This window comes from Petaurus breviceps, unplaced genomic scaffold (genome assembly GCF_028583685.1).
Source record: "Petaurus breviceps papuanus isolate PSGF00001 unplaced genomic scaffold, PetGlider_PUasm1.0 64, whole genome shotgun sequence".
NCBI lineage: Eukaryota > Metazoa > Chordata > Mammalia > Diprotodontia > Petauridae > Petaurus > Petaurus breviceps.
This window is the reverse complement of record NW_027186428.1, coordinates 1,483,800-1,510,366: the sequence shown is the minus strand read 5'-3', so window position 1 is coordinate 1,510,366 and position 26,567 is coordinate 1,483,800. Positions and strand designations below refer to the sequence as shown.

Genomic DNA, 26,567 nt, shown 5'->3' with positions numbered 1-26,567 from the left:
CTTTTCTGTGATCTTTGTGTATTGAAATGTTCACACTTGTTAATTCTGGAAAGAAAGAAAAAAGAGGAAGAAATGGAGAGATAGGAGGGAATCAGAGGCAAAAAGAGGGAAGGTAGTGGAGGAGGGGCAAGACAGCCAGACAGCTAAGGAAGGGGCCTTAGAACCACAGAACATGGCATGGGGGCCTTAGAGAACACCTGATCCAACCCTTTCATTTTATGGAGAAATGCAGACTGATACACAAAGGAGGAGATTGATTCTCAGAGAAGGGAAGGGACTTGCCCAGTATCATATCGCCACTGAATGGCAACAAGAAAACTGGGACCCTGGCGTCCTGATTCCCAGCCAAAGGTACATGGTAGTGAGAACCTTGAACTAATAGTCACATACCAGAGGTTTAAGATGCCTATCACTCGGGGGACAGAGTCAAGATGGCAGAGTAGAAACAGGACTTCCGTGCAGCTCCAGCTTCCACTTCCTCCAATTCATGTAAAAGGTGACATTGAACAAACTTTGGAGCAGAACCCACAAAATGACACAGAGAAGCTAACCTCCTAATGAGGACAGCCCAGCAGGCCAGCAGGAAGCGGCCAGCTCAGCGCTCTGGGGGCCAACCCCAGTCCCATGCAAGCTGGAGGTCTTAGCTTCTGGGCAGCCTGACCATCTGCTGTCTGGAGGGACTTCATATCACCAGCAGCTGTGGCAATTTCCAGAATTATCAACTCATAGAGGCTAAGGACAAAGTGAGAGGTCAGTGCAGTGTGGACTTTGGGATCCAGTAGTTTGGGAGTATAGCCAGGCTTTGCCCCTAGGGAGAGAAGCAACTGAGGCACAGCAGCCGTGCAGCCAGAGCAGCCACATGACTGCTTCAGCTCCTGGCCTGCAGATTGTAGGGGGATCAAGAGACCAGTCTTAGGGGTAATCACTCTTGCTTTAACCGGCTTGGATCTGTATTGCAGTCTAGGGTCCTGGGGTGTGTGACCAGCTTGCTAGAGTGTGTGTAGGCTTCAGAGAGGGCACCCAACTAATACCTTTGGCAGCTGAGAAAACCCCAGCAATTGTGACGAAGCTCCCCTGTCTGGTGGCAGAGTCCTACTGTGGCAAAAAGCCCAAAAGTCAAGTAATTGAGTGGCAACATGAGCCAGCAAAGGAAGCAAAACAAGCAGAGCAATCCAACTTTACACTCTAATTTTGGGGACAAAAAGGATCAAAGCATGGAACAGGAGGAAGACAGTGAAGTCAGAACTCCTGCACCAAAAGCTTCAAAGGAAAATATGAGCTGGTTACAGGCCATAGAGGACCTTAAGAAGGATTTTGAAAACCAAATAGGAGAAGTGGAGGAAAAATTGGGAAGAGAAACGGGAATGATGCAAGAAAATTATGAAATGAGAGTCAACAACCTGACTGAAGAAAATAACACCTTAAAAAATAGACTAACTCAAATGGCAAAAGAGGCTCAAAAAGGTAATGAGGAGAAGAATGCCTTAAAAAGCCAAATTTGCCAGATGGAAAAAGTATCTCAAAAGCTCACTGAGGAGAATCATTCCTTCAGAATTAGATTGGAGCAAATGGAAGCTAGTGACTTTATGAGAAATCAAGATTCTGTTAAACAGATCCAAACAAATGAAAGAATAGAAGGCAATGTGAAATATCTCATTGGAAAAACCACTGACCTGGAAAATAGATACAGGAGAGAGAATTAAAAAATTATTGGACTACTTGAAAGCCATGATCAAAAAAAGAACCTAGAAATCATCCTTCAAGAAATTCTCAAGGAAAATTTCCCTGATGTTTTAGAACCAGAGGGCAAAATGGAGGTTGGAAGAATACACACATCATCTCCTGAAAAAGATCCCAGAAAGAAAACTCCTAGGAATATTATATCCAGGTTCCAAAATTCCCAGATCAAGGAGAAAATATTACAATCAGCCAGGAAGAAACAATTTGAATATTGTGGAAACACAATCAGGATAACCCAGGATCTGGCAGCTTCTACACTGAGGGATTGAAGGGCTTGGATTATGATATTCCAGAGGTCAAAGGAGCTAGGATTAAAACCAAGAATCACCTACCCAGCAAAACTGAGTATCATGTTTCAGGGGAAAATATGGTCATTCAATGGAATAGAGGACTTCCAAGCATTCTTGACAAAAAAACCAGAGTTGAATAGAAAATTTGACATTCAGATACAAGAAGCAAGAGAAGCATGAGAAGGTCAACAGGGAAAAGAAATCATAAGGAAGTTATCAAAGTTGAACTATTTACATCCCTACATGGAAAAACAATAATTGTAACTGATGAAACTTTTCTCAGTATGAGTTGAAGGGAATAGATATATGTCTACATAGGAGGGTATAGGGGCATAAGAATACATATGTGATTGTGTACAGGTATACATAGATGGAAAGCACACTTACTAGCTGTGTGACCTTGGGAAAGTCACTTAACTGCAATTGCTTTGCCTTTCCCCCTCCCCCCAAAAAACCAAACCTCCCCCCCAAAAAACCCCTAAAACTTAGGTCTAACTATACATATGTGTATATATATATGTATGTATGTATGTATAAATATATGTATATATATTTCCCATACATATGGGAAAAACTAAGTGAATGAAGGATAGGTATTGTCCAGACTATGATATGCAGGTAGGGGCTGGCCCCAGGATTGAATAGGAATAGAAAAGAAGGGTGATTTTCTTTGGGGAAATTGTACTGTGTTTTTAATAGCCTAAGCTTCAGGCCCATTTTTTTTTTAAGCAATTGGGGTTAAGTAACTTGCTCAAGGTTACACGGCCAGTTATTTCCAGTTGTGGTGCTAAGTATCAGAGTCCAGATTCAGTCCCAGGTCATCCCAACTCTGGGGCTGGTGCTCTTACTCACTGAGCCACCTGGCTATCCCAAGGCCCATATTTGTTTAACATTAATATTCTTCCAGTGATGCTCTATGAGTGATGAATTACTACAGCTGCTGAAAAGTGAATGTTGCAGGTCACTCCAAGGGCAATGGAGACTGCATGGTGGGTGAGAGCAGGCTGCAGCACATTCCTCATAAGGAATTGTGTAAGAGAAGCATGCATAAATATTGACATCAGAAAGATGTATGATGGGAAAAGAAGTCTGAGTACTGAAATCAAGGCATAACCAGTGGTATCCACACATTATCAAGTGACCTAGGACAGTGGTTTCCAAAGTAGAGTGTGTGATCAACTAATCAGAGGGTGGCAAGATCCCCTCTCCCCTGGCTTGTCTCCAACAAGATCCACCCTCCCTTTATTCTCCAACATTCTTCCACTCATTATGCCCATTTCATAGATGAGGAAACATCCCATTTTTCTGCTCTGCAAGTTCCTATCTTCTTCCCATTTCTTAAGCACCTACTATGAGCAGGGCATTATGTCAGGCATACAGAGACAAAAAAATGAAATCATTCCTACCCTCAAGGAACTTACATTCTACTAAAGGGATATGACGTGTACACAGGTAAATTAACACAAAGGATAAGATTACACAAAGTGATTTTATGAAGGAGAGAGCTTTAACCACTGGGAGGGATGGATAAAGAAGGGCCTCAGCTAAGAGATGGCACATAAGCTGTGCTTTGAAGGAAGCTAGGGTTTGATAGACCCTTGGTAACTTTTGAGAGAGCAATCTCGAGAGCAGGTGATGTCAGAAGCAGAAGCAAGTGGGGAAACAGGCAGTTTCCCAGAACTGGATGAGGCCTTAGAGGTCATTCCCTTCTGAGCTAAGTATTGTCCTCTCATAGTAATTATAACTTCCTCACTACCCAGGCACCCATAGCAGAAACTGCATAGTTATCATCAGAAAAATTCAACACTCTTCCTGCCAACGAACCTGTTCCCTGCCCCACCAGATCACCTCATAGCCGTGATAGCTGCACCCCCCCCCCCCCCCCCCCCCCATAATGGGATCTACAGTTTGGGACAATGACCAGTGAAGAAAAGCCCCCTCCTCTGTTTCGATTTCAGATAGGCTAGAGTGAGCTGCATGCATTGAGCGGGCACAGACAGCTACAGCAGACCGCAGGCTCAGCTCTTTACATGATCTTTTCCTCCAAATTTACCCACTTTCAAACTCGCCTATTATTGCTGAGAGAACGCCCATCCTTCGAGTCACCCAGTTTCATAACTTCAACATTATTCTTAACTCCTACTCTCCTTTACCCTACAGAGATAATCAGTTGCCAAATCTCATCCATTTTATTTCCACACTCTCCTTTGTGCCCTTTTCTATCCTTGCACAGCCTCCACCCTAGATCAGGCACTTATCACCCTCACCGGAATTATTGCAATAGCCTCCTGGCTGGTCTCCCTGCCTCCAGGCTCTCCTCTTTCCAATCCACCCTCCATCCAGCTGCCAAAGGGATTTTCCTAAAGTGCAGGTCTGACCACACGCAGCACTGTCCTACCCTATCAACTCCAGCTGCTCCCTGTTCCCTCTAGGAACAAGTATCGTTTAATATAATCTCATTCTTTTTTAATTTCCATTTTTGGGGTGTGATTATTATGATGTATAGAATATCAGCATGTAATATAATATGCATCAATATAATATAAATGTGATGTGCATAAATAGAATATAATGTACATGATATAATTTACAAAATATAATATAAAGCATATAACATAAAATAATATAATGTCCATAATATAATATAAACATACTATAATATACATAATATATAAATATCTGTATATAACATGATGTGCATAAATATAATATGCCACATCATATTTTATAATTAATGTCCATAAATATCAGTGTTATATGCAAATAAATATTGCTTCATTATTGAATATTATATTCATATTATGAAATGGGATTAGACAGTAAGTAAATATTAGTTAATAGCAAATTTAAAAGCCAATTGAGGATGTTTGCTTGAAAGGATTTACAAATCTATTTTGCTCAAGCAAACCAGTGTGGAGAGCACTGCTGCAGGAAGGCTGGGGAGACACTCTGTGATGGATTTGTGGGGGAGCAAAGATAGGAACTTGGGGTGAGAAGGTGTGGATGAGCCGTAAGCTACACTCTGGTACACGTGCCAACATCTGTGAGGTTACAGAACCACAGAAGTGGTGAGATAATTATTTTCCAGTGTTCCTATTCACACTCTAAATTCTAGCCAGACTGGATGATTTATCATCTGGTGGACATTTCCATACTCACCCGACTCTTAGCTGCTATTCACGTCATTCTGTCTCACACTCTGTATGATGAGCTAGAATGCTCATCCCTCAGCTTCCATGGACATTGGTCCTTTGATTAGAGGCCCAGCTATGGGCACATTTGTCTTATAGTAACCTGTACCCATTTCTTATCCTGTTAGGAAGACTTAAAGCTTCTGAAGTCAAGAATCCTGGTTCATAGGTCTAGAACTGGAAGTGACCTTCAAGGTTGTCTCATCAAATCCCATCAGCTGAGCTCCTGCCTGGGCAATGTCTCCTTGCCCCTCCACCAGCAGGGAATCAGCCCAGGAGAAGATGCCCTGGTCATCCCTAGCAAGGTGGCTATATCTACTGTGCCAGTGAGAACATAGTAGCTAGGTGTGCAATGGAAAGAGTACTGGCCCTGGAGTCAGGAAGACCTGAGTTCAAATTAGGCACTTCTTAGCTGTGTGATCACTTGACTTGAAGTCACTTGACCGCTTCTGTCTTCCTTAGTTTCCTCAACTTTAAAATAGGGATAACAATAGCACCCACTTCCCATTGTTGTTGTGAGTATTAAATGAACTTAAATAAATTAATTAAATAAACTTAAATTGGTTAAGTATTTAGTATAGTGGTTGGCACATAGTAGGGGGTATACAGTTTTGGTGACACATTTCCATAGCTCTTTTAACTTTTTCTTTTCATCTCAACAACCCTGTGAGATAAGGAATGCAAGTATTATCATTATCATGATTATTATTATTAACAAGTGTAATCATTATGCCCATTTCATAGATGAGGAAACTGAGACTTGAAGAGGTCAAATAATTTACCCGAGGTCACACAGATGAATGTCAGAAAGATCTTTGGCAACTTGGAATATCGGAAAGTATTGTATTGAGAGTCAGAGGTACCGGCTTTGCTGCCCAACCCCTGTGTGACCTGGGAAAAGCCATTTAATTTCTCTGAGCCACAATATTTTCACCCACAAACTGAAGGGGTTCTACTTGAAGGTTTTTAAATCCATGATCCTAAGACATGAAGTACAATGCTTCCTCCTCTACACATTATTGTTTCTCAGTACAGATGCTTAGTGTGATAGGGGTTTGGAGGAGAGAGATCAGAATCCATTTCAGAAACTAGGCTCCAACTCCCTCTGAGTCCTGAGAATGCATCTAGCTGGAGTCTTGGCTGACCAACTTCCCCCAGCTATTCCACCAGCATGGTGTTAGCCAAGGAGAAGATGCACTGGGTGCCCCTAGCAAAAGGCTATACTTACTGCGCCGGTGAGAACATGAGAGCTCCCGACATATACGGAGACCATCTGAGGGAAGAATGAAAAGTTTGAAAGGTTAGTGTTATGGGGAGCTAGGTGGCACAATGGATAGAATGCCCAGACTGGAGTCAGGAAGACTCATCTTGTTGAGTTCAAATCTGGCCTCAGATACTTACTAGATGTGTGACCCTGGGCAAGTTACTTTAACCTTGCTTGTCTCAGTTTCCTTATCTACAAAATGAGCTGGAGAAGGAAATGACAAACCACTCCAGCAACTGCCAAGAAAACCCCAAATGGGGTCATGAAGAGTTTGATACAACTGAAACAATTGAATAATGAGTCCTGGGGAATACAAGGGGTAGAACTAGTGAGATTTTATACTTATAAAGAAGTGGTCATCTAGTCCAATCTATCCCTAAGCAGGAATCCCCTTTATAACATTCCCAGCGAGTGGCCATCTAGCCTCTGTCTAAAGACCCCCAGTGATGGAAACCCCATTCCATCCAGAAGAAACCAGTTCCTAATTGGACAGCTCTGATTCTTTTTTTTTCTTTTTGGAGGGCAATTGGGGTTAAGTGACTTGCCCAAGGTCACACGGCTAGTTTTTGTGTTAAGTGTCTGGGGCCAGATTTGAACTCAGGTCTTCCTGACTCCAGGGCCGGTGCTCTATTCACTGTGCCACCTAGCCACCCCAAGCAGCCCCATTTTTTTTTTAGATTTTTCTTTTTGGAGAGGCAAAGGCAGGGCAATTGGGGTTAAGTGACTTGCCCAAGGTCACATGGCTAGTTTTGTGTTACATGTCCAAGGCTGGACTCAGGTCCTCCTGATTCCAGGGCCAGTGCTGACAGCTCTGATTCTAAGGAAGCTTTGTTCCCCTTCTCATATTGAGCCTATCTACCTCCTTGTCATGTGATAGGATCAAAGGTTTTGATCACAAATTTAGACAACTCAGAGCTAGCAGTTGCTTAAGAAATGCCTGGCCAATTAAACCCAGTGTAACTGGTGGACAAGGTCAAAGGCCCCAGAGAGAGGTCAAATAGGGTGAGGATTTAGAGAAGACTGTGCATTTAGCAGTTAAACGACCTTTGATAACCTTTGAGAAAGTAATCTTGATAGAGTGGTAAGGTCAGAAGCAGATTGTAAGGGACTGAGAAATGAGAGGGAGGTGAGGAAACAGAGGCAGTTTCCCAGAATTGGATGGGACCTTAGAGGTCATCTATTCATTTTATAGATAAGGGAACTGGTGACCAGAGAAGTAAACTGACTCACGTGAGGTCATACAGCTAATAAGTGACAAAGCCAGGATATGAACCCAGGTTCTCTGACTCCAAATTCAGCTCTCCTTCCGTGATCAATTTTGCCTTATACCTCTAAGTAAAACTAGTCTAATACGTCTTATTCATGATAGCTCTAGAAGGCAGGAATCACCCCTCAACCCCTTTTCCAGTCTTCTCTTCTCCAAATTAGATATCACCATCTCTTTTAATGGTGCCTCCAAGTTTTCAGTCTCCTCCTGACTATGACTGAGAGGAGGGAATTGAGGGAGGGAATCGAATCGGGCTCAAGGATGACTGAATAAAGTCATTCCACTTCTCTTCAGGACCATGTAAAACCATCTAGATCCCTTTTCATAGTGCTTGGAGGTAAATCGCCCCACCCCTTTCATTTATCTAGTTGATAAATCTCTCTTTAAACAATCACGAGGAAGATTCCAGGAAATGGAGAGTACCTTATTGCTGTCAAACATGACGATGTCAGTCTCACTTGGAGTTCGGTTTTTGTCCCAGTTGGAAACATCTTCAAAATTGGTGCTTGGAATCCACTGTTTATACACAGCAACAGAAACCTCTGCTAGGGGTTGAGAAGAGAAGAGAAGGGAAAAATAAAAGATTGAGTACGTCAGCCAGGGCAGGCTTTTGTTTCTATACCTCCATCCCCTTTCAGTGGGTACTCCTAGATCTAATTTCCAGGACCCACCCATAGACCACCAAAGAAATATGTCCTGGTATATGACATAAATCCTTCCTGTAACAATTCAAGGAAATTTCTAGAATTTAAGAATATTAGAGCCAAGAGGAGCTTTAGTACCATAGACCATAGAGTATCGGAGCTGGACCTTAAGGACCATAACTGAAGGCCAAAAGGGGAAGGCAAAGCCAGGAGCAGAAGCTAGATGACTGTGTTTGAAAACAGAAGGTTCAAGCCTGAGCTCTGTTACTTTCTGCCCATGTGACCACAGGCAATGACTTCAATTTTCCAGGGTTTGGTTTTCTTACCTGTAACTGAGGGGGTTGGATTAGGTGATCCCTTTCTAGCTCTAAATCCTCCAAATCCAAGTGTCTTTTAGTGGTCCAAGTTTCCAGTCTCCCCCTGATTTTATGACTGAAAGAAGTGAATTGGGAAAGAGGGATGAAGGTCAAGGATGGCAGAATGACACAAGGGAAGTCATCTCACTTCCCTTCAGGACCCTATAAAGCCATCTGGTACCCCTTTTCATGATATTGGAGGTAAATTATCCCACCCTTTTCATTTATGTAGTTAATGAACCCATTCCACCTCTTTCTCCAACATTCCAGTGCATTTTCTCTAAGCAGTCAAGGGCCAAAATTAGCCACAGGTCTACTGGGAATGTCGGGGACACACAAGTCTATACAAAATGTAGCTATATGGAAAGTACAGATTCTGCCATTGCTCCTGGCTGTCCTGAGAGGAAGCAAGGACCCTGGGAAAGGGCTGAGTTCTGCCCACCCTGCGGGAGGGAAGGAAGTTGTAGTCTCTGCTGATCAACTGCTAGGCCATAGACAAGTTGACTCTCTAAATTAAAAAGTTTGACATAAGGGAAAGAGCCATGGACCCGAGGTCAAGTCCCCAAATTCAACACTTTCTAGCTGTGTGGACAGGATCAAGTTCTGACCTCTCAGAGACTCACTTGACCTTTTTTGCAAGACAGGGATAAGAGTAATTTCATGATCTCCCTCACCAGGCCAAGTCCCCATTTTCTAAACCATCAAATGCTGTAGAAAACTCTGTTGTTGCTGCTGTTGACAGTACTATCCTATTAATCAGAAGCTCTCTGAGGCTTGCAAGAGGCACATCCTGTTTTTGTTTGTGCCCCCATAAAAGTCTCATCCCCGGGATTTCCTCATGCAAGGCAACCAGCAGCCCATGTACTTTCTTTTAGTCTCCTGTCTCTCCTGGAAACAAGAACCAAGTCAGAGGCTTTGTGGAGTCTGGGGAGCTGTGGGTGGATGGATGGGGGTGTGTGTTGATCTCAAGGAAGCCCGTTGAGTTCAGTGAACTTGAACCAGGACTGTGGGGGAGACTCCCTGAGGAGAACACAAACTGAGCTCATCAAGCCTGAGGGGAGAGGCAGGAACAGGGAAGTTTGACAAATTAAATTAAATTCAACAAATATCCCATTTCCCCTCCTGGGTCTCAGTTTTCTCCTTTGCAAAATCAGGAGGTTGGAACACATGGTCTCTAAGGACTCTTCCAGCTTTAAATTGTGGGCTCTTTGACCTGTGATCTAAACTCAATTTCCTTAGATAAATATTTCCTTTGTACAAAGCCCCATCCTGGGCACTGAAGTAAATAGAAAGCTGAATAAGACATCGTTCTTCCCCTCAAGGAGTTCCCACTATAGAAAAGGAGTTAACCAGACTAGTTGGGGGACATATGGGGGCTCCTGTAGTAAACCAGATCTTCTTCAATACCCAGGGCATTTGGGAAATTCCTTTTGGGGAGGTGGAAGAAAAGGGGCATAGCTTGCTTAGGATGCCTTCGAGGGCTCTTATACCAGCCTTGCAGAGACCCCCTAGCCACTTGGCCACAGACAACAGAGATCTCTCCCTCTGCTGAATTCCTAAAGCCTTCAGGTGGAATCACAAGATCTCAGAGTTGAGTGACCTTAAAGGGACATCTAGGTCCAAACTGTACATGAAAAGAGGAATGTTCTCCCCAGCACAGGGCCATCCAGCTCCACCTGAAGACATCCCATAACAAGAAGCAGGAGGAAAGGGTATAGGATCCAAGTCAGAAAACTTGGGTTCAAAATATTGGCTCTAATATTTATTAGTTGTGTGACCACAGACAAGAAGCTTCACATTCCAAATGAAATAACATAAGTGTGAGGGGGAATTTCATCACTCTGCTCTTGTGTAGGTGGCAAAATGTTATAAGAACTATGAAAAAATTGATGATTATTTCCATGGTTTCATCATCTGTGAAATGGGAACACTGAGCCCAGCCTACCCCACAGTTAAGATAAGGTAAGAAGTAAGTAAACTTTAAAATGATCTATAAATGTTTTGGTTACCTATCAACAAACTTATATTAAATGCTTGTGCCGTGCTAGGTATATAAAGACAAAAATGAAACAGTCCCCTCCCTTTAGGAGCTTACAATATATCTATTTTGGACCTGTTCCATTGATCTAAACGGAGAGACTAATTTGAGAATCACGAAGACCTGGGTTCAGGTTCCTTCCCTGACCCACACTAGTGAACCAGGCTAAGTCACTCAATTTCTTAGTGCCCCAGGCACCTCTATAAAATGAAGACACAAAATAATTGTCAGTCTGAATTGATGGAAAGACTTTTCTCACTAGACATTTCTTGTACCAAAGATATAATAGATTCAGCCCAAAATTATTAACAACAATCATACACGTTAACATCTTTCCTATCTTGTTTCCAACTTCTCATCTGTGTGTTCCCACAACATATTAATAAGTCCCAAAGAAAGGCTTCCTATATACTGGGTAGATCCATTATGGAGGATTTATGGGAGGGTATGGCAAGAATAACAATGAATGACAAGGAATTGTGGAAAGGTGGAAAACAGCACTGGGAAAGAGAGTAACCCCACTGATGAATTCATGGACATATAGAAGTTGTTAATGTTCTCTTCCTACCCAGCTTTTTGGAGACAGAGGCCCTGAGACTAGGCTCCTAGTAGGTGTTCAGTAAAGGCTTATAGGTTTGACAATTCAACCAAAGTAATAATTCCAGACCAAGTGTAGGGCAAGTGCACACACACATATTTATATTTATATGTATATATGTGTTTATATACATATACATGTGAGTATAGATGATAAATATATAAATAGACTACTAGGTTATATAAAACTATATAGATAAGTTATATATAGATAGGCTATGTATAGATGGAGAGATCATGTTATTCAGGCATTTTCCAGTCGTGTCTGACTCTTTATGACCCCATTTGGGGTTTTCTTGGCAAAGATACTGGAGTAGTTTGCCATTTCCTTCTCCAGCTCATTTTACAGATGAAGAAACAAAGGCAAACAGGGTTAAGTGACTTGCCCAGGGTCACACAGCTAGTAAGTGTCTGAGGCCAGATTTGAACTCAGGAAGATGCATCTTTCTGACTCCAGGCTGGGCACTCTATTCATTGATCTGCCACTTAGATACATAAAATAGAGCTATATTTGAGAGAGAGAGAGAGGATACTGCCCCTTTTGTATGTGGATATTTTGGTTGACAAAAGAGGTGAAAAGAAAAAGATCATTTGTGTAAGGAATTCTGATAAAATCAACCTGAGAAGAAATAGTCCCTCAGATAGAAATTCTTGAGGACATAAGTTATTCTGAGGCCAGAGAAAAAAATGTTCCTCAGATAAATGTGCTGAGAGGATATGTTTGAAGTTAGAGTACTGGCTAAGTTAAAGTTGCCTGCAATGCATTATGGTCCATCAATTCATTCATGTATGACTAAAGGATTTAGCTGGTAAACTATGAATCAAATATGGGGAACATGGGGTGATTTTATGAGGACTGGGATCATACCTGAAAGAAAAGTATATGTTTTTAGCTTTACATTATAAGTTAGAGATAATTCACGGCTTAGTGGGGCTTTATTTGAGGCATTAGAAGAAGTAGGTTGGTAGGAAGGAAGGCAAGTAGGTAGGAAGGAGATAAATGGCCAGGTAAGGATAGACTCAGGAGAGGAAGCTGAGAACAGAAGCGCAAGTAAGGTGGATATTTGTTATTCTTTCTTACACTTTAGTTTCCCAGGATCCATGGCCATAACAATCTCTATTTCCCAGACTCATGACTTGTAAACATCTCTACCATGCTTGCTCAGCATTATATAATGACAAATAATATAAACATTTGTGCTTAAACTGTAAATATCCACCGCGACTGCACAGTGAAACATAACAGTGAGATAATATAAACTTGTGAGGCTACTGCTGGTAAGATGCCTTCTTTGTCTGTTGCCCTATAAAACAAGTGGGCACTGGTCAGTGAGTGGAGAAGCCTTAGGGTTGAATGCACAAGTTGGAATGCTGTATGTGCCTTGATCAGCCCCCATCAAGGCTTGGGGGAATTTGCATTTGCCTCAACTGACTCCCATTGAGGCTTGAGGGAATTTAGGGGAGTGCATAAGCTGTGCCTGTCTTGATTGACCCCATCTAGATGTAGAGGGAGTTGCTCATTATCAGCAACCCTTTGAGAAGAATAGACTAGAATACAGTAAGATTATTAACCCCTCTGAAGCTACCTTCCTGTCCTTCCTGTCTGAGCAGACCAAGAGTGAAGCTATGCTAGCAGCCCTCCTGTGTATTTACCTGTCTTACAAGAAGGAATCAGGACACAGAAGACAATGAAGGAAGCTACTTACAGAAGTTGCTAGGACCTGAGGTTACAGAACCTCCTGTAGCTAATTTGCTGGGTGTTGTATTATTTACAATAGAGGCATTGCTTTGCCAAGAGCTGATTGGCTGGAGAAAGGGTGACTCAGTTGAGAGAACTGACTGGGGCCAGATAGGCTGCAGCTGCTGGAATGTGATGAAGAGAAAGCAGAACCCTTTGCTTTTTGAAGAGTTATCTGGGCTCACTACCCTGCAGCACCATCTAAAGCCTGATAAGGGAGAAACCTCTCATGGATGCCTGTGTTGCTCTTCATTGTCTTTATAAGCTTGAGAGGGGGAAGAAGAAGAGGAAAGATGGGTTGTGCAGCTATTTTGAGAGGTGGTGATGCATTTTGCCGAAAGAACATGACACTTTCCCAGCACCTTGCCAGGAGGGTGGGTATGTGCAAAAAAAGCTTGACATTGCTTCAGTGGCATGGTAATAGCAGAATAATGACATCTAGCAGGAGGGCCTGGAGGTCCACAGGGAGAGGAAATGGCAGAGAAACATTTTAGCCCGGTAGGTGATGCATACGGACTGTTTTCTCAAGAGACCAAGGGCCTCAAGGCCTGCTGTCTCAAGTCATGGGTTGTTCCAGGCATAGGAATGTTCCATTCCTGTTCACGTGCCTCCCTGCTAGATTCTTGTAAGTGTGTGCCACACACTATGCACGCTGTTAGAAGAGTGTGAGCCAGGTTTATAGGGGTAGACTGTGATGTTATTTTTATTCATGATTTTTGCCTTCTCTCAAGTAAATATTATGATTATTTCTGATATTTCCTTCTTTGGAATGTTATGATTAGTTTTGCTTTTTCATTTTTAAACGTTTCATCTTTAAGAGTCAATGAGGTTCTGAATGAAAAGATATAAAAAGACGCTCTACAACCTCCCTTTGTGCAGGTGGGAGGTCAACAGGTGTTCTACTTTACACACATTTTAGGACTTTTTCCTCTTTTTTTGCTTTTTGGAAGGGGGAAGGTAGGGCAATTGGGGTTGTGTCTTGCCCAAGGTCACACAGCTAGTTTTGTGTTAAGTATCTGAGGCCAGGCTTGAACTCAGGTCCTCCTGACTCCAGGGCTGGTGCTCTATTCACTGCACCACCTAGGACTTTTTCATTGCATCAATCAATTGTGCTGATTTCTTTCCTCTTAAAAAAAAGTACTATTTGTTATATGGTATAGCTTTCTGGGAGGGGGAAGGGAAAGAATGCTGGGAATAATTATGAAGAAACAGAAGACAATTTTTTTTTTTTAAAGAATTAAAACAATAACTGATTTTGTATAAATGTGAAATGCGCTAGTGGGGACTCAGCTACAGGGGTGAGTCATAGGACTGCTCATCTGGGTTACCCACTAGGATCTTGAGAGATTTGAATAGCAGCAGTGTGACCATGGCCATGGCTGCCCCCACCCCACTCTCAAAACAAAATAAAATAAACATAGACCTGCCAGCATGAGGGCAGGTTGGGAAAAGTGAGCCAGTCCAGAGAGGGGAGAAAAGGGGGACTGGGTATCCCAAGACATGTCACAGCTAGGATAGATATAGGTACAAATACACACACACCATTATGGCTACCTACATTAATAAATAATAATAATTATTAATAAGTTTGGGCTTAATCTCCCTGGGCTTCCAATGCTCTTCTGTAAAATGAAAGGATTGAACTAGATGTCCTTTGTGGTATCTTCCAGCCCTAGGTCTATGATCCAGCCTCAGAAAATTACTATGTGACCCTGAGCAAGAGCTGTCTGCCTCAGTCTCCTCATCTGTAAAATGGGGTTAATACTAGAACCTACCTCTAAGGGTTATTGGGAGGATAAAATAATTAATAATTTACTTGTAAATTATTAAAATATTTGTCAAGCACTTTGTAAATTTTAAAGTTCCATATAAAATACCTGCTATGATTATTGTTTTTGGTGGTGTTATTTTCTCCATTACCCCACCAAACTGATGTAGCTGCCAAAACTGTAAATCCTTGATATAAATAGAAAAGTTGTCAGTGGAACCCAAGTTCAAATCCCACCCACCCACCCCTGCGGTTCTGGAATATTTCCTGCCCCCACTTCACCATCCGGTTGGGAGGAGAGGGAGGGAGGGAGGAAGTCCAAAGAGGGAGAGGTAGAAAGAGACTTCCCAGGACCCCAAAGGATAAGGCTTCCAGCAGAGGATATGGCCTGCTGCCTGCCCCTCCCTCCGTCTCCCGCCCCCTCCTTTGCTCCTCCTTTTCCTTTTTCCTTTCCTAGTTTCTTCCTCATCCTCTCTGCCCCACCCCCACCAACCCCCTCCCAGCTCTGCCACAAAGATGGTGCTGGTTCCAGCTTCACACGTGCATATGTAACGAGAGAAGCTCCAGCCCAGCTTCAGGAAGCATTTCCTGCTTCAGTAAACAGCTAAATGGCAATGTGGAGTTCAGAGCTGCTGTAGCTGCGGAGATTGTCTCAGCTCCATGTCAGCAAAGACTGGTCCAGTGTTTTGCTCTCCCAACCTTTACCCAGTTGGCATCTTATATCCCCCACCCCAATCCTTGCCCCAGCTCCTGCTCTTGGAAAGGGACCAGGGCACAGTAATGTGGACCAAAGGTGGAGAACGAAAGCCCCCAAATGTCAGAGTTGGAAGGAATCTTAAGACCATGAAATTGTGGGATCATTGAATTTACAGCCGGAAAGGACCTTGGAGACTCAAAACCTAAGGCCTGCAGTCACCCGGCTAGTTATTGGCAGAAATGGGACTCAAATCAAAGCCAGATTTTCTGACTCTTGGCTCAGTGTATTTTCCCAGCACATACACCTCTCCTTCCTTCAATCCATTTCCTCCTCCCTCCTCTGAACAGCTGAGGGACAACTTAATGAATTCTGTACGAGAATTCTAGAAGGCAGGGTGTCTGTGCGGAGCTCAAAGTAAAGCTAAAAAAAAGGCCTTAAGATCAGAGCATGTAGAATGTCAGAACTAAAAGGGTCTAGCCTAACATTATAGACATATATATATATATATATGAACTGTCATAAAATAATGGGAAGTAACTTTTCCAAGGTCAATCACAAGCATTTAGTAAGTACCTACTATGTTCCAGACACCATATTAGTAACTGGGGATACAAGGACAAAAATGAATCAATCCCTGCCTTATCAGGGGATATAACATGTACAGCTAAAAGCATATACAAAATAAATACAAAGTAATTTGAGGGGTAGGGCGGCTAGGTGGCACAGTGAATAAAACGCTGGGCCTGTAAATAGGAAAATAAGTACAAATCCGGTCTCAGATACTTCTGAGCTGTGTGACCCTTGGCAAGTCTCTTAACACTGTTTGCCTCAGTTTCCTCATTTGTAAAATGAACTGGAGAAGGACATGGTACATCACTCCAGTATCTCTGCCAAGAAACCCCCAAAAGGGGTCTCAAAGTATTGGACATGGAGCGACTAGGTGGGACAGTGAATAGAGCACTGTCCCTGGAATGTGGGAGGACTTGAGTTCAAATCTGGCTACAGACACTTACCACTTACTAGCTGTAATACCTTGGGCAAGTCACTTAACCCCAGTTGCCCTGCCTTCCCCCCATTAAAAAGCAAAATAAATAAATAAAAATAAAAGCATACTATTTGAAAAAAAAAGTGCTGGACATGACTCAAAACAACTGAATAACAACAAAAATTTGAGGGGGTAAAGGAGGAATCAGGGAAGACCTGGCACTTGAACTGAGTTTTGAAGGAAGCCAGGGATCCCAAGAGGGGAAGTGGAGGTGGGAGTGCATTCCAGACATGGTGGACAACATGGGCAAAAGCCCAGAGATGAGATATTGAATGTCGTGTCTAAGGAACAAGAGGAAGGACAATTTGTCCGGACCAAAGAGTACATGAAGAGAGATAATTTGTGCTAAGGGTGGAGAATAGCTTTAAGTACTTAATAGAAGGGCTTGTATTTGACACTACAGATAACAGAGAGTCCCTGGAGTTTATTGAGAGGGTGAGTGAGATGGTCAGGCCCATCATGCTCTGGGAAATGCTGTTTTGCCAACTATGTGCAGGATTTATTAAAGAGGAAGGAAAAGGAGGTAGGGAGACCCCATAGGAGGCTATTGAAATACACAGGGCACAGAGTGAGTTCACATATACTTAGTTCGTTTTATTCTTAACAGCAACCTTGAAAAGCAATAAGGACAGAAAATGTCATAGAGATTTAGCAACTTGCCCACAGTCAAATAGCAAGTCAGAGACAAAATTAAGACTCCAAGCCATGTCTTTAGAGGCCTAGCCCAATTCTCTCAATTTTTTTTCCCATTTCACAACCTCCTGAAAGCTTTCGAGAGGTTCTTAATAATTTTAACGAATGTAGCTATTGTCAAAGGCACCTACATAATGTGAACATTGCATAAGTATTTTTTCATGTCTTTCACTCAGTGCTCCACCTGATATAATAGGGAAACTCACTCTCTGCCACCCCCAAGGCATGGCTCTCTTCCTTCTGGTTGTTTGTGGAAGCAACCTCAGGTCGTCTGAATAGGCTCTTCCCTGCTCAACATTGCCCCCATCCCCCAGAAGGAATTGCAATAGATAGAGAAGCCATGGGGGAGAAAGATTAGAATGTTTTTCTGTGCTCCTAGAAGGTGTAGGCAGATTATGGACCACTTAGGTACAAGGAGAGGGGGTTGGGGTGGGGAGAGGACATCAGACTCCAAAAATTAACCTGAACTCAGAACTGGGAACTGGGGTGGGGTGGGGTTTAGATATGGGACATCTTGGTATGAAAAAAAAAAAACTTTCAGAAATTCAGAGAAGCATAGGAAGATTTATATGAATGAATTCAGAGTGAAATAAGCAGAACCAGGAAAACAATACAAATAATGAGCAAACAATGTAAATGAGAAGAATAACTCAAATCTACCCGAATGCTATATAATTATGATGACCAAGCTTGGAATGAGAAAAATGTACCTCCCTCCCTTCTTGCAGAGTTGAGGGACTTTGGGTTTGAAACATTGAATCTACCCTTTAGACTCAATTGACAAATTGGTTGGGTTTGCTAAACTGCTCTCTCCTCTCCCTACCCTTTAAAATTTTTTGTTACAATGATATACTAGATTGGGATTTATTCAGAAATGAAGGTGATATAAGAAATAAATAATTAGATTAAAAATTTTTTTGAAAGAGAAAATGTCTTTAGAAATGACAGCTGGGACAGTTTTTGGACTATGATACAAATAAATGACCGTGGGATTCTGGATCCAAAATTGGTCTCCTGGGAAGGGGAATGACTGCCATCTCCTGGAAGATGAAAGAATTGCAGGAGGTATGAACCACAGCCCTTGAAAAACAGGACAGCCGAGAAACCTTTCTAGTGGAGACTGGGATGGGAGCCAGCTGACAGTGACGTATAAGAACTGAGGGCTACGGGGGAGCGGGGAAGGGAGGGATGGAGGGAGGAAAATGTGTGCCACAGAAGCAATCAAAGAAGCAATGGAATGAAGTAGCAACACAAAGGAGAATGACCTGTCAGCCAGGGTGTCCAACTCAATTAGAAACCTGCATCCCTACAGGCTGCATGTTGACTTAGAAAACCACAAATTAATATTATCTATGGTGCATTGTATTGTTATTATTTTGTTAAACATTTCCCAATGATTGGCTCTGCTCGGGAGCGTGGGTGGCTTGTAGCTGCAGGATATGATTGACACTTCTACATAAGTGATTGAAGCAAGTATTGTCATTTTCTAGGGGCTCTGACCCAAGCACTATTTGTTTTCCTTAAAGCTTTGTGAACTTAGATTCTTGTAAAGTGAGTTGGTGATCACACCTTGGAGGGGTATCAAATACTGAAGTTCCTATATTATCGGCATGGGGGCAACAAGATAGACAATCAAGTCTTCAAAGTGTACTCAGGCTCATTCTGTCAGGAAGGAGACAAAAGAGAGAAGGGGAAGAAGCATTTATTATGCACTTACTATGTGTACTAAGTGCCTTACAAGTATTATCTCATTTGATGCTTGCAACTACCATCTCATTTTACAGGTGAGTAAACTGAAACAGACAGGACAAGTAACTTGTCCAGGGTTCCATGGTTAGGAAGGATCTAAGGCTGGATTTGAATTCAGGTCCTCCTGACTCTAGGCCCAGCACTCTATCCACTGCACTATTTAGCTGCAATAAGAGTTACTGAAAAAAAACATTTCCTGATCATTAGAGTTGTCCAAAAGTATAATGAACTGTCTTGGTGAGGTAGTAAATTTTTCAAAATGGAAATCATCAAGCAAAAGCTGGTTAGCCACTTGTCAAAAATGTCATAGTGGAGATTCTTCCTCATGTAGGAGTCAGACCTTTGGAATTCTTTCTAACTGTGAAGAGGCCAGAAGACCATTTGCGAAGGGTCCTCTAAGTCATTTCACACCTCAGTCATTAGGTCCCTTGGGCAGCAATGAACCTATGTTAAAGGAGTACCTTTGCCATAGCAACCCCTCTTCCAATAAGGTTTATTTCATCCATCCATTGAAGACATCACAGATCTGAACCTTAGAATACCAAAGATACAAACAGGTGAGAGGGGTGGGCTACATTCCCAGGGACTCAGATATTGGAACTTGAGTGCTTAGAACAAATGCAGAGTAGCTCCTGGAATGGGATTCAGTCCAGACTTGGGGGCTTTCCTTTCATCTCTGCATTTCTCTGCTCTTGGGATCTCAGAATCTGGATTTCTGAGACTCAGTCCCCAGATATCATGGATATATGGAGGGTTGGAGCCTCTATCAACTGGTCATGCCCCCCATGTGATGGTAGACACAGTCCCTGCTCCTGGCCCCTCTTTCCATTCCTGTGATTCAGAGTCATCATCAGCTGAGGTGAAAATCCTCTCTCCCTTGGGCGGCCAGCTGGCTCAGCGAGTAAGAGCACCGGCTCCAGTGTCGGGATGACCTGGATCAAATCCAGGCTCAGATACTCAGCACCACACCCAGAAATAACTGGCTGTGTAATCTTGAGCAAGTTACTTAACCCCAATTGCTTAAAAAAAAAAAGAAAATCCTCTCTCCCTTTTATTTCTGCATATCCTCTCATTCCTCTCCCCATCCCCATTGGTCCCAATCTTCCACAGTTCATATTCTCCTTTGCCCTCCTATTAATGTTTACCGTTCCACATTATTCATCTCTTTGCACTAATGAAAACCTGGTTCTCCCCATAAGACACTATACTTTGGATCATCATTACTAGTACTGGGTGTTCCTTCTTACATGGCCCTGAAGTAGTAGGCTGGGAAGAGAAGTTAGACATATTTTTCATTCCTCAGCCCAACTTCCAGACTATTCTTTTGTCATTATTATTTGTCAATTTCTCTTTCTTTGAAGAACTCGAAATTTTCTTTCCTGGAACCCTGGGTTCTTGAATCATTTCCAGATCTACCACACCAGCTTCATGCTGAGCTGTTGGTATGCATCCTTCCTTCCCTTTTCAATTCTACCTCTGAGAATAGTAATCATGTTAACAACCATTTCTGGAAAGGAAATGTCAGTCAATTGCCTTATGACTTCAATCTATGTTACCTCTGAATTCCCTTCCTTGACTATCTCTCTCTGGGCACTTCTACCTTTTCTTATGTTTTCTTCCTCTATTAGAATGTAAGCTCCTTGAGGGCAGGGACTAATATTTAATTTTTGTATTTGTATCCCCAGAGCTTAGTACAATGCCTGGCAAATAGGAAGCACTTAATAAATGATTTTACAATTACATTCATTTATTAATTTGAGTTTTACTAGATCCACATTTGTTACCTGGTCCAGTTCCTTGACCCAGTTATCTACTGACCTCCAGTTCACTCTGCTTTCTTTCTCAAAGAGTTCATTACCTGCCACCTTAACCCCTGTCTTTATAGTTGGGCATTTCAATATACAAATTAATATCCCCCTAAACATTCTGGATTTTCAGTTCATTAGCCTCCTCCATCTCAACACAGCTACAGTACAGACAGAGAACCTGTAATTGTTCCATCTCAGTGGACCAGAACTCCAAATTTCCTACCTCTGACCAAAATCTCCTATCTTTAAATCTCTCCCTCTAACTCCTCCTAAACCATTTTAAAAATATTTACCATGATCTCCAGTCCCTACATTCTGCCCTGTATTCCCAGCACATTACCTTTATTCTAATCTCACTTCTTTCTCCCTTTGTTTAACTAGTTTAACTGTCTACTATAAGATCGCCTTGAATCCCTCCCCCACCCCAGTCTTACTAACCCCCATTCTCAGCAAACTCCAATCCTGTATTATCCTCACCATCTGCTTTCTCTGTTCCTATTCATGTGCTACTAAATGCTTTTGGAAAAAGTCATGAAACTGGGTTCACTATAAAGTTATGTTACTTAACCACAACTGAGTCCTCAGTGCTATATGGCAAGTCTTTTGTCCTTTCCAAATTGACTCTTTCTTTTAAAAATTAACTTTTTAAAATTAGTGAAATTTCACCTTCTCTCCCTTCCACCTCTTCCCATCATTGAGAAAGAAAGAAAAACAACCCCTCTGTTATAAGCACCTACAGTCAAACAAAACAAATTTCTGCATTAACCATGCAAAAAAAAAATGTCTTAATTAGTCCATCACCTTTCTGTCGAGAGCTGGGTGATATGTTTCATCACTATTTGAGTTTTTCAGTTGTTTGTCTTTACAATATTGTTGTTTTAATTGTCATTTCTCTAATTATTAGTGATTTAAAAAATTTTTATATGACTATTGATAGCTTGGTTTCCTTTCTCTGAAAACTTTCATAGTCTTTGATTTTATTAATCAAAGAATGGCTCTCATTCTCATAAATTTGAGTGCATTCCTTATCATAAAAATGAGATCTGTATAAAGAAACTTGCTCAAATGATTTTTTTCCCCCATTTACCTGCTTCTCTTCTAATGTTAGGGGCATTGGTTTTGTTTGGACAAAAATTTCTTATTTTGTGTCACCACACCTGCCTTTTTTACCTTCTGCGATTCCTTCTATCTCTTGTTTGGTCATGGGAATCTTCCTTTATCATTAGATCTAACAGGTATTTTCTTCTTTGTTCCTCTGATTTGTTTATGATGTTTATGTCTAAGTCATGTCACCTATCTTAGTATATGGTATGCAATGTTAGACCTACTTTCTCTCTTCCTCTCTTGAAATTACTTTTCATGTACTTTGTATCTGCTTATCTGTATTCATCTTATGTCTCCCTTGCTCCTGGAGGATAAGGACTATGCTTAATAAATGTATGTTGAATTGAATGGTCTAAACCAGGGATTTAGTTCTGTTCTGTGAAGTTTGGCTTCAGTCAAAGGGCCACACTTGAGGACCTAGAGGGCCACATATACCCTTGAGGCTGCAGGTTCCCCACCCCTGGTCTAAACTTCTTCCCCATTTTTCCTTCTCCCCCCACCTATTATACAGATGAGGAAAGTGAATCTCAGAGGGAGGAAAGGACTTGCCCAAAGTTATACAATTACAGATCCAGGATTTGAACCCAGGTTTCCTGACTCTAAGTCTAGTGGTCTTGTCATTATATCACAGGGATCAAGAGAAAAATATTTTATATACCTTAAAATGCTATAGGAATAGGAGTTATCATTAGCTTTATTCAAAAACCTAGCATGTCTCTGATCTGGGTGGTTTATAGCTTTCTTCCATACAGCTCAATCCACTACCCTCATCAAATTATTTGCAGCTATCTATCTCCAGCCTCCACCCTGCTCAGTCCTCCCAGCCCCCCATCTCTTGCATTTAGGAAATTCTGCCCAGACTCAGGGCCTCCTGGCCTCTAATCTTATGTTTTCTGAGTCCCAGCCCAACCAACCTACCGCAGCACAGGAGGCAGAGCAGAATGATGGGGAGACGCCACCCTTCCATCGCACACCTCCCAGGCACTGGAGGCTGTTTTCTGCTCCCCTGAGCCTTCCCAGACTTTGGACTCCTCTGGCCCACGTGATCTGACCCAGCAGGGAACGCCTTGAGGAGGCCAACGAGTAACCAGGAGATCCCCAGCCAGTTATACATTGACAAGCCCATGCCTCAGCCTGGCTCTGAGGACTAAGTCCTTCTACCCTCACTCCCTCTGGGTCTGTCCTAGCTCCCAAACAGAAGGAAGGCCTGGGAGGTGGGAAGACCTGAATTCAAGTATTGCTTCTTCTATAAACTGGCTCTGAGACCCTAAATCACTGAGCCTCTACAACACTCTCTGAGGCTATAAATTACAGAGTAGGTGCCAAACCCTAAATTCCTCACTGGGGGCTCATTCCACTGAAAAATGATAATGAAGATGAGGAAAATAATTAACATTTGCATGGTTTGAAAAATGCTTTACATATTTTATCTCATTTGACCTTTACAACAGATCTAGGAGGGAAGAGATATCTCCATTTTACAGATGAGAAAATTGAGTCCCACAGAGATTAAATGGTTTGCCCAGGGTCACATAGATAATAAGTTTCTAAGGATTTAAACTTAGGTCTTCCTGACTCCAAGCCTGGAGCTCTCGCTACTGTACTACCCAACTATGTCTGAGATCCCAGCTCAGACCCAAAGTTCCAAATTACAGCAGTAACAACAGTAGCAGCAGCAGCAACAACCCCTTGCATTTACACAGAATTTTTACATCCATTCTGTCAATCAGTTCTCATGATTGTGCCAACCAGGCAGGGGTAATTAGCACTATTACTCCTCACACACATGAATCTTTGATTCCATAGCTCATTGTTTGACCAAAATGAGGTAGAAAGAGCCCTGGATTTGGTGTCAGGGACCCAGGGTCCAAATCCTCTCCCTGCCACTCACTACCTACATGATCTTGGACAACTAACTTTACTCTGTGAACTTTGGTGTCCTCATCTGTGAAATGGGACAATAATACTTGCATTACTTCACAGACAAGTTGTGAGGAAAGTGCTCTGGAAACTTCAAATTGCTATAGAAATGTGTGCTACCATTATTAAATACCAAGCATCATTATTTGTCAGAGGAGAAAAATGAGGCCCTCAGACAGGTGATCTGCCCAAGGTCATGCAACTAGTCAGTGGCCAAGACAGAATTAGAACCCAGGTGTCCTGGTTCAAGCTGAAGGTTTTTCCTTCATCTCAGTCCTTTGTTTTCCTTTCTTGCCTTTCTCCCTTCTATCTGACTCTTTGTGACCCCATTTGGGATTTTCCTGGTAGAGATACTAGAGTGGTTTGCTATTTCCTTCTCCAGTTCATTTTACAGATGAGGAAATGGAGGCAAACTGGGTTAAGTGACTTGCCTAGGGTCACATGGCTAGTAAGTGACTCAGACTGAATTTGAACTCATGGTATTAGAGGAGAGAAAGAGGCTTCACCATGAGATTTCACAAGGGTAACATCAACAGGCCTTGGTGACAGATTCAATATGGAGGGGTGAAAGAGAGTGAGGGGTCCTCACTTATAAAATAAGAATAATTCTTGTAATACCTATCTAATAGGGTTGTTGTGGGGAAAATGCTTTGTAAACCATAAAGTGTTTAAGTATGAATTTACTATTAGTAGTAATTCTAAATGAGCAAGTTAATTTGACCTGAAAGGGAAAAGAGATACAAAAGCAGTCAAGAACCCAATTGAGAATGTAATAGCTAATGAAAGCAGTGGGAGAAGCCATTTACAGAAACCAGACACAAAGCAGAAACGCTTGACAGACTGAAAGTGTGGGGAGGTGCATTACATTTCCCTAGCCTGATAAATTCAGTAAGCCCAAACCTATGTAGGCGGAACTTCTTTATAATTAAAAAGAGATCATTTTGTGTATTGCCTTTGTTAGACTGTTTGTCTCCCCTCTCCAGGGAGAGCTGGAAGGAAACAGAGGCTCAGACAACCTGGGTACAAAACCTCCTCCTGTTATCTTCTTACCTGTGTGACCTGGAAGAAATAGCTTAACTTCTCTGGGATTCAGTTCCCTCATTTGTTAAATGAGGGGGTTGGACGAGATGACCTCTCCAAGGTCCCTTCCAGGGCTAAGCTGTCTGCTCTTATGCATTAGCAGAGGAAACTGAAAGAAACAATTCTGTTATTTAGGCATTCTCTGAGCACCTCAATTCCCACTAAATAGAACTGCTAAGGACTATAGGAATAGAGCTTTAAAATACATTCTTACTATTCTCTCTGATTCTTTGGTAGCACGTTTCAGGATATAAAACTGAAGAGAGTAATTTTGACACACTGGGGGGCTTTTAGCCTATCTGGGTCTCAGCCTCTTCATTCACATGATACAGGGAACTAGACTAGACCACCTCTAAGGTCTCTTTGGGTTCTTAATATTCTTAAATTTTTTTTTCCAATTTATTTACTTATTTGTTTATTCATTCATCTATCTATCTATCTATCTATCTATCTATCTATCTATCTATCTATCTATCTATCTATCTATCTATCTATCTATTTATAGTTTTCAACATTCATTTCCACAAGATTTTGAGGTACAAATTTTCTTCCCATATTTCCCCTACCCCTCACCCCAAGATAGTGAGCCTACTGAATACCCCTTCCCCCAATCTGTTCTCTCTTATATCCTCCTCCATCCCTTCCCCTAACTTTCTAGTAGGGCAAGATGGATTTCTATACCCCACTACCTGTATATCTTATTTCCTGGTTGCATGTAAAAAACAGTTTCTTTTTAACATTTGTTTTTAAAACATTAATTTCCAGAGGCAGCTAGGTGGCTCAGTAAGTAGAGCACTGGCCCTGGAGTCAGGAGGACCTGAGTTCAAATCTAACCTCAGATACTTAACACTTACTAGCTGTGTGACTTTGGTTGGGCAAGTCACTTAACCCCAGTTGCTCTGCTCCCCCCTCCAAAAAGACCAACTGCCCCCCCAAAAAACACTTTCATTTCCAGATTCTTTCCCTTCTTCCCTCCTCACCCACCCTGCACTGGGAAGACAAGCAATTCAATATAGGTTACACATGTGTAGCTATGCAAAGCATTTCCATAGTAGTTATATTGTGAAAGACTAACTATATTTCCCTCCATCCTATCCCACCCCCCCACTTATTCTATTTTCTATTTTGACCCTGTCCCTTTTCAAAGTGTTTGCTTCTAACTACCCTCTCCCCCAATCTGCCCTCCCTTCTTTCATCCCTTCTCTTATGCTCTCCCCCGCTACTTTCCTATAGGGTAAGATACCCAATTGAGAGTGTATCTTATTCCCTCTTCAAGCCAAATTCAATAAGAGTAAGGTTGGCCCATTCCCTTTCTCCTTCTCCCAATACATTCCTCTTTCACTTCTTAATTTTATTTTTTAGATATCATCCCTTCATATTCACCTCATCCTGTGCCCTCTGTCTATGTATACATATACATACATACACACACATATATATATACACACACTTACACCCTCCTATACATGTCCTCATACTGAGAAAAGTCTCATGAGTTATAATTATCATTTTTCCATGTAGGAATATAAATAGCTCAACTTTAATAAGTTCCTTATGATTATTTTTTTCCTGTTTACC

At 42.0% G+C, this 26,567-nt stretch overlaps 1 protein-coding gene across 3 annotated transcripts in view; it reads right to left on the bottom strand.

Moving 5' to 3' along the window:
* The window catches only part of AMN (amnion associated transmembrane protein), a 78,560-nt gene extending 55,560 nt beyond the window's left edge, over positions 1-23,000 (bottom strand). For 2 of the 3 annotated variants that reach the window (XM_069103754.1, XM_069103755.1), the window contains exons 1-3: positions 22,908-23,000; positions 8,176-8,297; positions 6,450-6,494 (exon numbers count right to left, since the gene is read on the bottom strand). In XM_069103754.1, coding sequence (XP_068959855.1) covers positions 6,450-6,494; positions 8,176-8,297; positions 22,908-22,956 — 216 coding nt within the window. In that variant the 5' untranslated portion in view covers positions 22,957-23,000. The remainder of the gene's footprint in view (positions 1-6,449; positions 6,495-8,175; positions 8,298-22,907) is intronic. The other variant, XM_069103756.1, reaches the window with a different exon arrangement.
* Positions 23,001-26,567: the final 3,567 nt, after the last annotated feature.